The 11,903-nt window shown below is 48.0% G+C and overlaps 1 protein-coding gene across 1 annotated transcript; it reads right to left on the reverse strand.

Annotated features, from left to right (window-relative positions):
* Positions 1-949: 949 nt before the first annotated feature.
* NOCT (nocturnin) lies at positions 950-11,600 on the reverse strand. Its single transcript, XM_023926416.2, has 3 exons — positions 11,083-11,600; positions 3,898-4,167; positions 950-3,061 (listed from the first exon to the last, which is right to left on the reverse strand). Exons 1-3 carry the CDS (start codon positions 11,264-11,266, stop codon positions 2,226-2,228), a joined length of 1,290 nt encoding a protein of 429 aa, XP_023782184.2. The 5' UTR covers positions 11,267-11,600; the 3' UTR covers positions 950-2,225.
* Between the last annotated feature and the right edge of the window lie 303 nt (positions 11,601-11,903).

Consider the following 11,903-nt stretch of genomic DNA (forward strand, 5'->3'; position numbering starts at 1 on the left):
GTGTCTAGTTGGTATGAAACATGGCAACAGTGCTCAAAGGTCTTTTTGTGGGGCACTGGGAGTGTTGCATTTCTTGCCCAAAATCTCCCCCCAAAATACCACTATTCTGTCTTCCAGGGACACAGTTTGCTCTTTCTGAAATTCCAGCCAAAGGAGGTGTTGGCAATGTTGCATGTGCCTGGTAAGAGTATTCACCAAGGCCGTTGTCTTCCTTGGTTGTAAAATCCTTTCTGTCTGGGGAAAGACAAATCCACATAAATCCCAGGCTGGTTAAAGGAGCCTCTGCTTGAAAGCAGACCGTTACCTTCATCCCGCAAGGGTCAGGAACATGTGCTGAGTGTGTTACAGCTGCACAACAGCACTTCATTTGTTTGCCTGATGAAGAGTGTGTTTGTGTGGGAATTTGGGACTCCATATTTCCCTTCTCAGCAATGTAAGTATAGTAATTTATGGGCTGTGTAAAGCTCATACCTGTGGCATTTCTTCTCTTCAAATGAAATGAGGTTTCAGAATAAAGCGGCAGATACAGCTGCCTCTTGTAAGGCACCAGCCTTCCCAGGCACACTTAACAGCCCTCAGGGAGGAATTCTTGCACCTTGCTTTGCAGGACTAGCTAGGTTTGTAGCTCCACACAACTGTTGGAAAGGGGAATATTTACAGTAATACAGTGTAGGTTTCCTCTCTATCTAGAAGAGCGAGCAGCTTAACTGCTAAGCATAACTCCCCTTCAGACTTCTTGTGAAATTTGGATATTCCATGTTGGAGAAAGTGTGCTGTGAAGGCAAAGCAGCCATGCCACTTTGAGATTAGGGTTGGGGTGGAGAAAAAGAGGTCTGGAAGGGGAAAGAATCAGTAACAACTTGAAGCTCAAACCACTTGAAACAGGTCATCTCCTTGGCAACAGAAACCTGGGACAGCGAAGTGCGAAAGACAGCAGCAGAGATAATACTCTTTTCCAAAGAGTTTTATTAATAAGCACCTGGAACATTTAAGTTACTGTGCGCACCCTACTTCACATGGAGACACTGCTTTATTTGCCCTGCCATATCTTCCTCAACAATCTAAATGTCAGCCCAACTCCAACTGTTGTCCCTCTTCCCTCCTTTCTTCCTATGTCATTTTCTGGCATAATGGCATGTTTATAATCCATATATGCAATTCCTATGTCACCAGTGAGCATCACAGGGTTACTATATTAATACACCTCTGTTGTAGTCCAGATGCTTTGCCAGTTTCCCTGGGTCACAGAAGAGGCTCCTGAACAATGTCACTGTATAATTTCTAATCAGATGCAGGATCACCAACTCCTCTCAATAAATAAATTTTATCTTATAACAGGTTCCAGTGTAGGTTTAGATTCTGAAGATAAAGAAAATCTTTTAACATTAAGACTGGCCCTTTACTGAAACAGCAAGATTGACAGGACTACAAATTTAAACCATTTAGAAAAGTAATACTCAAAGCAGAGGAAGATATAGTCCCTGGTTAGCTGTGTCCTCCAGAGGGAAGCACAGAAGAGACGAAGGTACAGTCACTGTAAAGCCTACAGGCTGTGTGCAACAGACACATATACATTGTTCTGGAAAAGTGAGGGTATTAATCTAGGTCATAGTCAGCCTTGGTTTCCTCACCTGCTCTTACTGGAGGGGGCTTTCCTCAAGCTTCTTATAAAATTGTCATCTCAGGTCACAGAAAAATGACAAGACTACAGTACTATGAGCTTTGTTTTTTGTCTAAACTGCGCTAAACTTTCTTCATATTGCAACAGAAAAAGATTAAAGATAATCTCACTGGGTAGTCAAACTTCACTCCCTTAGGTACTTGCAGAAGCTTAACATGAAATAAAAAAAATAGCATGCTGTCAAGGTAAGTTATTTTACAAACACAAGTGTTTTCATTTAAATTCTAAGGCCTCCACATTCATTAGTGGATTAAATCCTTAAAACAGGGGGCTTAGTGAAAGGATAAAGCTCATTTGCCTTCTAGTTTTCAAACCCTGACATGGCAAGAAGAGCATGATGAGAACACTGGCTTCCTTCTTCCTCCCTTGAAGGCTACAGATTAATGAGAGCTGAACAGCAAGTGTAACTCCAAACAAATGCCTGAAATAATGGTTATCAACAGTATTTCTTCATCTTTCAATAGCATCTAGATTCAAAAGTTTTCTCTAAAATAAAAAACTGGTGAGTTCAGACACTGCAATACCAGGTGGCATTCCCAAGACCTTACAGCAGTCTCTCAGGGTCCTGATTAAAACTAAAGTCACATACAAGGGACAGGTGATCAGAAGGGTAATTGAATGAGGGCAGCCTGTTGGGCCCAATTTGCTCTTCAGTCAGCAAGCCCAGGGCTGAGTTTACATTCAAGGCATGCTGGGAATACCAGATATAATCCAGTGTGTGCTGGCACTCTCCAGAGGGCCGAATCTTCCAGGTGGTGTAGGGGGGCTCCGACTGTCCATCAGGGCTCAGCAGCTTGTATGCACTGTTTAAATTGAGGCTGGAGTTCAAAAACTCCCTATAGACCTCCTCAGTCGGCTCTGCATTGAAGTCTCCGCAGACAATCAAGGGGATCTTTGCTCCTTGGGTGATATTCTTCAGGTTCTGGAGGAGGTCACAGCCCTGAGCAGAGCGGAACTTCTCCCATCCTGTGCGGGCTTTCAGGTGGGTGACAGCGATGCAGAGGAGTCTCCCAGTTTCATGGCACTTCAGTGTCTGAGCGATGGCCACCTGGTTGGTCTTCAGCTTCATGGCAGTCAGCCGGATGTTGGCACTGTTGATGAGCTCAAAGCGCGCCTTGAGGAAGAACATGGCACAGCCATCTGGCCCATTGTTATGCTCCACATCGAGGCATGGTGACCATGGCTTTGGGAAGAAAGTGCACTGGTAGCCCAGGCGGCTAAGGAGTGGCTCAAAGGTGTCAAAGTAGTGGTCAACTTCCTGAAGGCACAAGATGTCGGGCTTGTATGCAAGGATTTCCTCCAGGATGAGGCACTTCCTCTCCTCCCATTTCAGAGCTTCCATAGGGCACTGAACAAAGTTGTCTTTGCCTTCCCCGAGAGCTGGAATTAACAAGGAGGGGAGACAAAAAACCCAAAAGTTACCAATAGCTGAAAGAAGCCTGTCATCCTCTAGGATTTATCAGTTTACATGCAGGTCATGGGTTTTTCAGGAGTAGCTGGTGACTTTGAGGGTACCAGATTTGCTAATGGATGTGAAAACCCCTTCACAAGTCACTGGAGTCACTCCAAAAAAATTAAGTTCCTTTTACAGACAGAAGATATATTAAAGACATTCTCCCTCTCTGCCCACAACACAAAGGCAAGTACTTCCACATGTGGCTGCTGCAACTTAAGCCAAAATAAAATTAAATGGGTTAGAAGTGACTTAACCTCAGAATGCTAAGGCAGTCCTTATGAGGGAAATTTCCCACACCAAAAGATTTTAAAGTGAGGCTGCTGCACTCCTCACCTTTACAGCCATGATTCAAAACTACCTGTTAAAAGTATTTTTAAGCATTACAAATATCCTCCATAATAGATCTGAATTTCTGGATAGTTCACCAATAAGGTAATCAGAAACTGAATAGAAACTTTACATATGGAACTTAGGAAAAGAATGAGTCTTCTCATAACAACCATCTAGAACTGATGGGTCACAGCTTTTAGAATTCAGTTAAGACAGGAATTCAAGGCTACCTTTGGCATCAGAATTGGAAAGAGAGACCTTTTTTTCCCTTTCCTGTGGGAAAGCCACCATTTCAAGTGCTCAGAATATTCCCCTTGGCCCTCAGTCAGTTGTATCTCATGTAGTTCACTCCTCCCGCTTTGCTCTGACAGGGTTTTCATTGCTACATTTGGTGTCAGGATCATACCTCGAGCTCAAAAGCATCTCCTACCTTGGGCAAGGATGTTCCACTGCATGACCCGGATGGGGCGGTGGTTACTGGCAGTATTTTTCTTCAGGTTCACAAATTTCCTCTGAAATCGGGGTGGCCGCTTCTGCAGAACAATCTGACATTCCTCCAGCAAATCCTTGGGGTCTATAGGGTCCAGCCGTGCTGAGTCCAGCTGCCCCAGGCAGTCCTGGTGCTGGGATACGGCACCACTGCTCAGCGTCTTGGCGAGCACACTGTAGAGCCGGCTGGTGCTGTTTCCCATGGAACACACTGCAAGGGAAAAACTGGTGTTAGAGATGGTCCACCACAACTCTTCTCATCGTTTGGGTACTTTGCTGCAGTGCCAGCCATTGGTGGTTTGTGCAGGAGCCTGTTCCTGAGTCTGAGACAATATAAGAAGGACGCAGAGATAACATTAGTCCTGTCCAGTCTCATGTTCTGCCTGTCATCGGGGCCTGCAGCCTGCAAACAGCCTGGTTTAAGACTGTCTTCTAAGGCAATAAAGAAGTCTTTCAACCAGAACAGCAGGGCTAAGATTAATTCTGCATATGTTGTAGAAACACAATAAAGCACACTTTTCCGCTGCTCACAGAGGAGAGAGCCCAGCAGATGGACAAATGCTGCCTGATCTTTATTTTATGTACAGCATTTGTATCTGATGGAGATGGCACTCTGTATGGCCTGGTACCCCGTGTCCATCTGGGATGCCTCCCGCACTGATCCTGCATTAATTGACATTTGGGGAGGAGGGAAGAAGCCACCCAAAGAAATTTTTCTCGGAGGGGCTGCTAGGAGCTTCCTCTGTGCCTAGCAAAAACCAATAGCTGGCTAGCTCTGAGAATTGACAATCTATTAAACCCTTTAAAAACCTAGATCTGCCTCTGAGAGATTCACATTTTTTAAGGATGGGCAAGCCCAGAAAACCTCTCTTGGCTTCCGGCTTTTTAAGAGGTACATGGGTGCTGGCTGGACTGCCCCCACATGGCCAGGCCAGCCCCATGTGGCCTGGCTGAGATTTTCTCCCCCTGAGAGGTGGTGAGCAGGCTACTGAGCCCCTCACTGAGGAGTCCACCAGGCCCTATGCCAGCAGGCAGCTGGGGCCCTTCCCAGCAGAGCCCACCAGAAGCATTGCTGGGCCATGCTAGCCAGAGGCTGTACCAGTGCTGGGAGCAGCCCCGAGGCCAGAAGTGGACGGGGGCTGGAGTGGCCACCACTGGCCCGGTCCAGGAGCAGCCATGTGGCAGGGACTGAAGGGCCAAAAATTGGTGCAACCAAGACAACGGCGTGCTGCCACTGCTGCCTCAGCATGGCTTGCATGAACTTTGTTTAGCCACTTTTAGCCAGCCATGCTGGAGACAGAAAGACAAAAACAGCAGCAGCTTTTCTTGTTTTTGGCACTTGGCATGAAGAAAGTGCTGAGTGGAACTGGTGGCCAGCATGGCTCACACAGTGTCGGTGGAGACCATGAGACTAGCAGCAAGAGGCACAGCAAGCGATCTCCACAATGCACAGCCTGGATGAGATCAATCTTTCAGCACTGCAGAACTCTATAAAAACTGTTTCAATTGACAAAGCTTGAGAGCAAATCAACCTATGAAGACAAATTTTTTCCCAAATCAGGCAAAGGAAAGGGTGAAGACATGTAAGGAAAACAACATGGAACACTGAGGTCAGTAAAGAAGGAGTGAAATTCTAGTTAGGAGGGGACTGAGGAGATGCCTTGGTCTTGAGCTGAAATTCTATTTGTAAGCCTATGGTGAAGATACATTTTTGATATATCAGACTTAGTTTTTTCCCTGTAATTCATGAAGCGCATGGGGGGATGCAACATTCACCCACAGCCCATGAGTAAAGGGCACTTGTGTGTCACCCTGAAAACTCAGCTTTTGGAGCTTGTTGACATAATTTCTAAAGACTTTCCCAGGACAGTAACTGTAAACACAAATATGTATACATTCTTTCTGATACACATCTTTTGATGGACATCTCTCACGGCCAGTGTGGTTGGGAAAGTGTTATCCTGACCATCCAATCCCTGGCCGTGGTCAGAAACCTATAAATTGTGAGAGAAGAAATAAAGTCTCTCTTTCCTTCATCATACCTTGAGCTGCGTCTGTGTGACTTATTTCGTGTCCAACAGCGACACTTGTGCTGGAGCATGTGTATACTGAAAAGCTGTAATCGAATGAGAAGCTTGAACAGAGAAGGATGAGAAGCTCTGCCCCAAGGATAGAAGAAAAGCTTCTGTTCACAGAGATAAAAGAAGAGAACTTTTGTTTTCTTATGGTAGAGCAGCTCATCCTTAAAATAGTTCCCCATAAGTTGACATGGCCCATGAAAGCAGCTTTGGGAAAGCTGCAAGGCATGGAAGGGACTTTCACACTGCGAACAGATTTTTCTTTTCCTGGGCGGCTGATTTACTGTGACACTGAAGCCAGAAGAGAATTGTTTCTTGTGGGTAAGTCTCCATGGTATGAGAGAAACTCCTCTCCCTGCAAAAACTGATGAAAGACTGTTGTAGAAGTGGTAGCTGAAAATCTCAGGTTTTGTCTCCACACTGTCCATGGGAAAAAAAAAAAGGTTGTGAGGAGGGGAGGAGAAGTGTTCTGAAGGTTTTATTCTGATTCTAATTATTCTTTTAGTTCTGTTAATAAAGTTTTCTTTATACCTTTTAAGTTTTAAGCCTGCTTTGCCTTCCTCCTAATCCATATCTTGCAGCAAGAAATGAGTAAATCTAGTAGGTGTACTGGTGATTTTAGCCAGTGCTAAACCCACTACATTATTTGGTGTATTGGCTGGGAAACTCAAATTGGGGAACCTAAACCACAACACCTCCAGGCTGCAGACTCCAGGCTGCAGACTCCAGCCTGTAGAACAGCCAGCAGGGTGACTCATTTCCTCAGGTTAGTATTTAATAGGAATCTCTGATCACAATTTCATTTATCCCCGAAGCAGTAAGGCTGTCATGAGCATGAAGCAGCCAGATGCTTCTGCTGACTTAGACCTCAGGATGTAGAGTAGAGAAGGTGGTGTTTGCCAGCTCCATATCCCTATGTTCATTCCTCCTCACCCTCCTTTTTCCCTTTATCTCCTCACTCTTTTGTTCTGTACCCCCAGATTGGCAGTTTCCAGCACTCCCTGCAGTCCTTCCTGGACCCCAGCCATCTCCTGTTCCTTTGGCCTTCTTATTCACATGACCTGCACACAAGCTGCTGTCCCCAGCTCTCCTTGCTAATGCAGCTGGTCCTCACTCAGCCCTGTGTCTCTTACAGGGAGGCCCCCCATCCCACATGGGCTGCTACAGGATGGGGATGCAAGTGTGTCCCTGCTCTGTTTTGCTGTGAGGTGCTCCCTGCCCAGGGAGGCAAACATTTCGTTTCAGATAAGCATTGTTAAAGTGAGAGCTGTAGCTTTAAAGCCCAGAAGAGTGAATTCCATCCTCTGACTCAGGGGATGGGCCCTGAGAGCCTGGGAAGAATTGCTCCATCCTGGACCCCTCATGGGGTGACAGGGCTTGCTCCTTCAAACATAGACAGGAAGGGCAGTGCTTGCACCACAGCAACTTGCATAAGAGGCAACACTGACTGTTTTGTTGTTGTCTCAACTTACTTATTTACTCTGAATGCCTTTTGCAAAAGGAACCTTAAGCAAAAGAACTTCAGAGTTGCACTGCTGTTGGCCCACAGTGGTTTTAAAGTTTATTTGTACATCTGATTTACTTAAAAAAAGGAAGAGGATGAAATCTTGTCATCTTGTGCTCACATCTTGCAGAAGATTTGGGGTGCTACCCAACACACCTAAATGTTAAGACTGAACTAGAGCACTACCAATTTTAAGAGCTGGTGACAGACTAGACAGACTAAAAGGGCAGGCAGGAAGATGGACACCCTTACAGGAGGAAAAGAAAGACTGCAGTATAAGCCTCTTGCTGTCCTTGTGGTTAGGAAAATGGTTACATTTAAAAGACACTAAAAACTACTTGCTTTAAGGTGTGTTTTGTCTGTGTAAGTCCATGGAACAGTTCCAAGAAAGCTGTAAAATGGGAATTTAGATTAGATATAGGATGTTGTTCTCATCTCTGTCCTTTTAGTTAAAGTACTAGGAGTTCCTCAAACTGAGATGTGAGCTCACACACATTAATGTCTTTCCAGGAAAGCTATGTATAGTGTTTCAGTTTCTGCAGTCTTTCTCAGTTCACAAGTCTTCTCAAGAAGACAAGTACTGCTGAAGTAGAAGTGGCATTTAATAGGGAAAACATAAAATCCCTAAGCAGTACCCTGACACAGCTGGGAGGGAAGAGGTAGCAGGAATGAAGGCACGCTCTGTGCTGGATACAAAAGGGTGCAGTTTACACACAACCAGGGCTGCCAGGTAGCCATGCAGAAACCCAAAGAAATCAATACATCTTTTAATAGATGCTCCACACCACAAGGAGCCACTCACCTATTTATAGGACAGGTACAACCCATAGCTAAGTGCTGCAACTGGAGATAAGCACACAGTGTATTCTGCTGCCAGCAGCTGAGTACAGTCCCTGCCAGGCCATGGATGAACATGGCTCATGGGGGGGTCTCCAAAGGAATAGTGGGAAATTATTACCCTCCAAGAAGCCATTAGCAAGCTCTTAGGCCGCTTGTGGCTTGACCTTAGTCAGAGGGATGATGTTGAAAGGGACAAGTTAGGTGTAACACAGCTGGAGTCAAAGGTCTGTTGGCAAAGCCCTGAGCAGCTTACAGCTGTTACAGCAGGCTTAAGTTCAGCCTCCACCTGCCAAGCTGCAAACAAAGCCAGAGTTTTGTGTAAATCTCATTATCTCTGGGACCATGGTGTATCCAGCTCTTTGTGGGGCATAACGCATAGACTAACCTTAACTATGGCCTGGAACTGATCTGACAGCTTTTAAAGTCATGTCTCAGGAAGGAAAAAGAACTTCAGTATTCTTTTGAGGACCCAGAGAAGACTGTGTGAAAGAGAGTCTGGAACTGTAAATTAAGAACTTTCAGTCCTGGTGTAGGTGTCTAGAAAGTTCTTGGTTGGAGGAGGGGGGGTCCTTTGGAAAATTCCGCCTTAAGACGACTGTTTATCTGCACAGGTTCTTTGTACTCAAAGTGCTGAAATAATGACAACACAGACTGAGGTGTTCTGCAGAACACGGGCCAGACCAATAACCTGAATGTGAAAACTACAAACACAAAATCCATTTTGTTATTCAAAGTGCTTAAAATCAAAAAGTTGCTTCCTCTCAGCAAAGGTGGTACCTCAGCATAATAAGAGCAAAGGAAGAATTCAAACTGTGAATTAAATGTAAGAACAGGGTGTAACATTCAAAGATTTCTTGTATCATGCAGCAGAGAAGAGATGAACTTCTAGGATCTCCGGCAATGAGCCATAGGAGACTTTGCTTCAGAGACAAGAGCTGCAGAAGGGTATTGGGCCCTGACCTTTTAGGTAAGGCAAAGAACATTCTCATTTCCCTTCCTTTCAGGTCATACCTCCCAGCACCAGTTTCAGCCAGAAGTCCTACCCTGTTTACCACAAGGCTTTCCCTGCCAGGTGAATGGCTCCACACACCTGCAGTCTGGAGTTGCATCAGCCTCCACAGCCTCAGAAGCTGGCAGCAGCTAGAGATGCCCTCCCTGTAACCCCAGTCATAGGAAAAACTTGACAGGCGCCATCTCCACGTAGCAAAATCTGTGCTACCAAGGTATCATACTACATGTGCAACCTTGTCTGGGACAGCAATGAGAGTATGTCAGAGTAGGACAGAAGCTGCCTGTTCTCAACAGGCAACATCAGAAAGAAGAGAAAACCTCAAATTCTGCCTTCAGTAATAGAGAATCAGTGTTTGGCACAAGCTCTGGAAACCTTTATCTTCATGAGGGCTTTATTAATCATGAACTTGATTCTGTCATCACTCTGACGCATATGCTCCTCTTCCTTGTAAGTGCCATGAAGTTTCAATCCTGCCACATGGCATCCTGGCCTAGCTTCAACAGGAGGAATGGAAGCACCCTGCCCCAGCCTGGCTTTTACATTCCTCCTGTAACAGCAGCAACAGGGAATGAAGTCACTTCACCCCAAGCCTAGCTGAAGGCAGTAGGGCAAAGTGGATCTCCTGCATGCCAGGTATGTAATACAGCCTCAAACATATTGCCCAGAGAAGCTGTGATTGCTCTATCGCTGGAAGTGTCCAAGTTCAGCTTCAACAGGGTTTTAAGCAACCTGGTCTAGTGAGAGGTGTCCCTGCCCATTGAGGGAGGGCTGGAACCAGATGACCTTTAAAGACTCTTCCAACCCAAACCATTCAGTGATGAATAGTTAGGCTTATCACCTCTCCCACCAACAACTATCTGGAGCAATAGTGGCTGCTGCCCTGATGCTGCAGCTTTCAGCAGGAATGGTTCTGGATGAGCATTCTAAGCCATGGCCAAAGTCAACAAAGGTGGCTTATGACTGCATCTGACAGCAGGGGTGTGGTGGGTATGTCACTGCCCTGATCCAGGTCTGGTCATGGTTAGAGTGCAGGGTGTGGGGTGCATGCCCAAGGTGGTGTCCACACAGGTTGTATGGGCACTTTCCAAGTCTCATGTGGGAAATGAAGAATGGGGTATAATATTTAATGGTACAGGCCAATGACTGTACTGAATGACCACTGCTGCCTGCCAAGAGAGTAAGCTGGGGTGTTGCCACACACTGTCTTGAATGAAAAGACCCCGCTATGAGTCAAGCTCATCCTACACAAATTGCAACGCTAAAAGAGGCCAGCTCAGTTATCAGCATGCTCCCGACAGCGGCATATGGACACTGACCCTCTAGATCACCAGACAGGTCACCCCACCGATACCTGTACCTAGCCTACATGCGGGCGCAGAGGGTGCCCTAACCCTCAGATGGAGAACACCGAGCCAGAAAACGCCTGAAGCTCCAGCAGGCTGTCCGGCAGCGCCTGTCGCGATGCAGCGGGATGCTGCCCGCTCACACCGGGTTGGCGAACTCCACGGCCGCTGCCTTAGAGCCCAAGGGCCGGTCCAGTCCCGGAGAGGTGGCTGGTGAAGGAACAAGGAACACGATGTGGGCAGGACAGTCCAGATCCTGCTCCAAGAGCAGCAGCCCAGCACCAGTCGCCCGGCTGTAACCCTGCGCGGTTGCCGGGGCGGCTACGTACCCTCCTTGGTCAGTACCCACCTGTACGGGGCGGCGTCCCCACGGCAGGCGGGCCGCCCGCTGCCGCCCGCGGGGCGGCGTGGCCGGGGGACGGCGGGTAGGAGTGGGGCCGCGGCAGCGGCAGGAGAGAGGCCGAGGCGGCGGCGGGAGCGCAGCAGAGGGCGGGGAGGGCCGAGCAGAAGCAGCGCGCGGAACTCTGGTACATGCTCCCGGCTGGACGGAGCAGGACCGGCAGGGATCGGATGAGACCGGGAGGAACCAGCGCGCACCTTCTCCCTCCCCCACCCCGCGACCACGCTTATAGAGGCGACGGCGCCTCGCGCAGCGCATACATCGGGCACTACCACCCTCACTCGAGAGGGAGAGACAAAGTACAAACAAATTCTCCCGGCACCGTCTCCCGCACACCGAGATCGCTCGCAAATACCGGCAGGGCAGCGCTTTCCGCGACTGTCCCGCGGCTTCCGCTGCCGGAGGACGCTGCGGTAGGAAGAACGCGCCCCGTGGGCGCTCCCGCCTCCCCTATCCCGCCGTGGAGTGGTTTGGCCCGGAGGAGGTTTCCCGCCGGTGATGTCAGCAAGGGGCGCCCTTTGATCCCACGGACGTCATGGCACAGTGGCCGCCGAGCCCCACCGGGAATTGCGGGGCTCGCACGTGTGCGAGCCCATATGCAGCCGCACAGGTCTTTGTACCGCTAGAGAGAGGCACTGGGCTGCCTCGCTGAGACGCGCCCCTCGCCCTCCCCACAGGCGCCACGTCCCCAGGACCACGTCGAGAGAAGGACATTACCCCAGCGCAGCATCCTACACGTGCCATTCCCAGTGGGAGGAGCTTGCGAGGCG

The sequence above is a fragment of the Cyanistes caeruleus genome, chromosome 5 (assembly GCF_971803275.1).
Source record: "Cyanistes caeruleus chromosome 5, bCyaCae1.hap1.1, whole genome shotgun sequence".
In the NCBI taxonomy this organism is placed as follows: Eukaryota; Metazoa; Chordata; class Aves; order Passeriformes; family Paridae; genus Cyanistes; species Cyanistes caeruleus.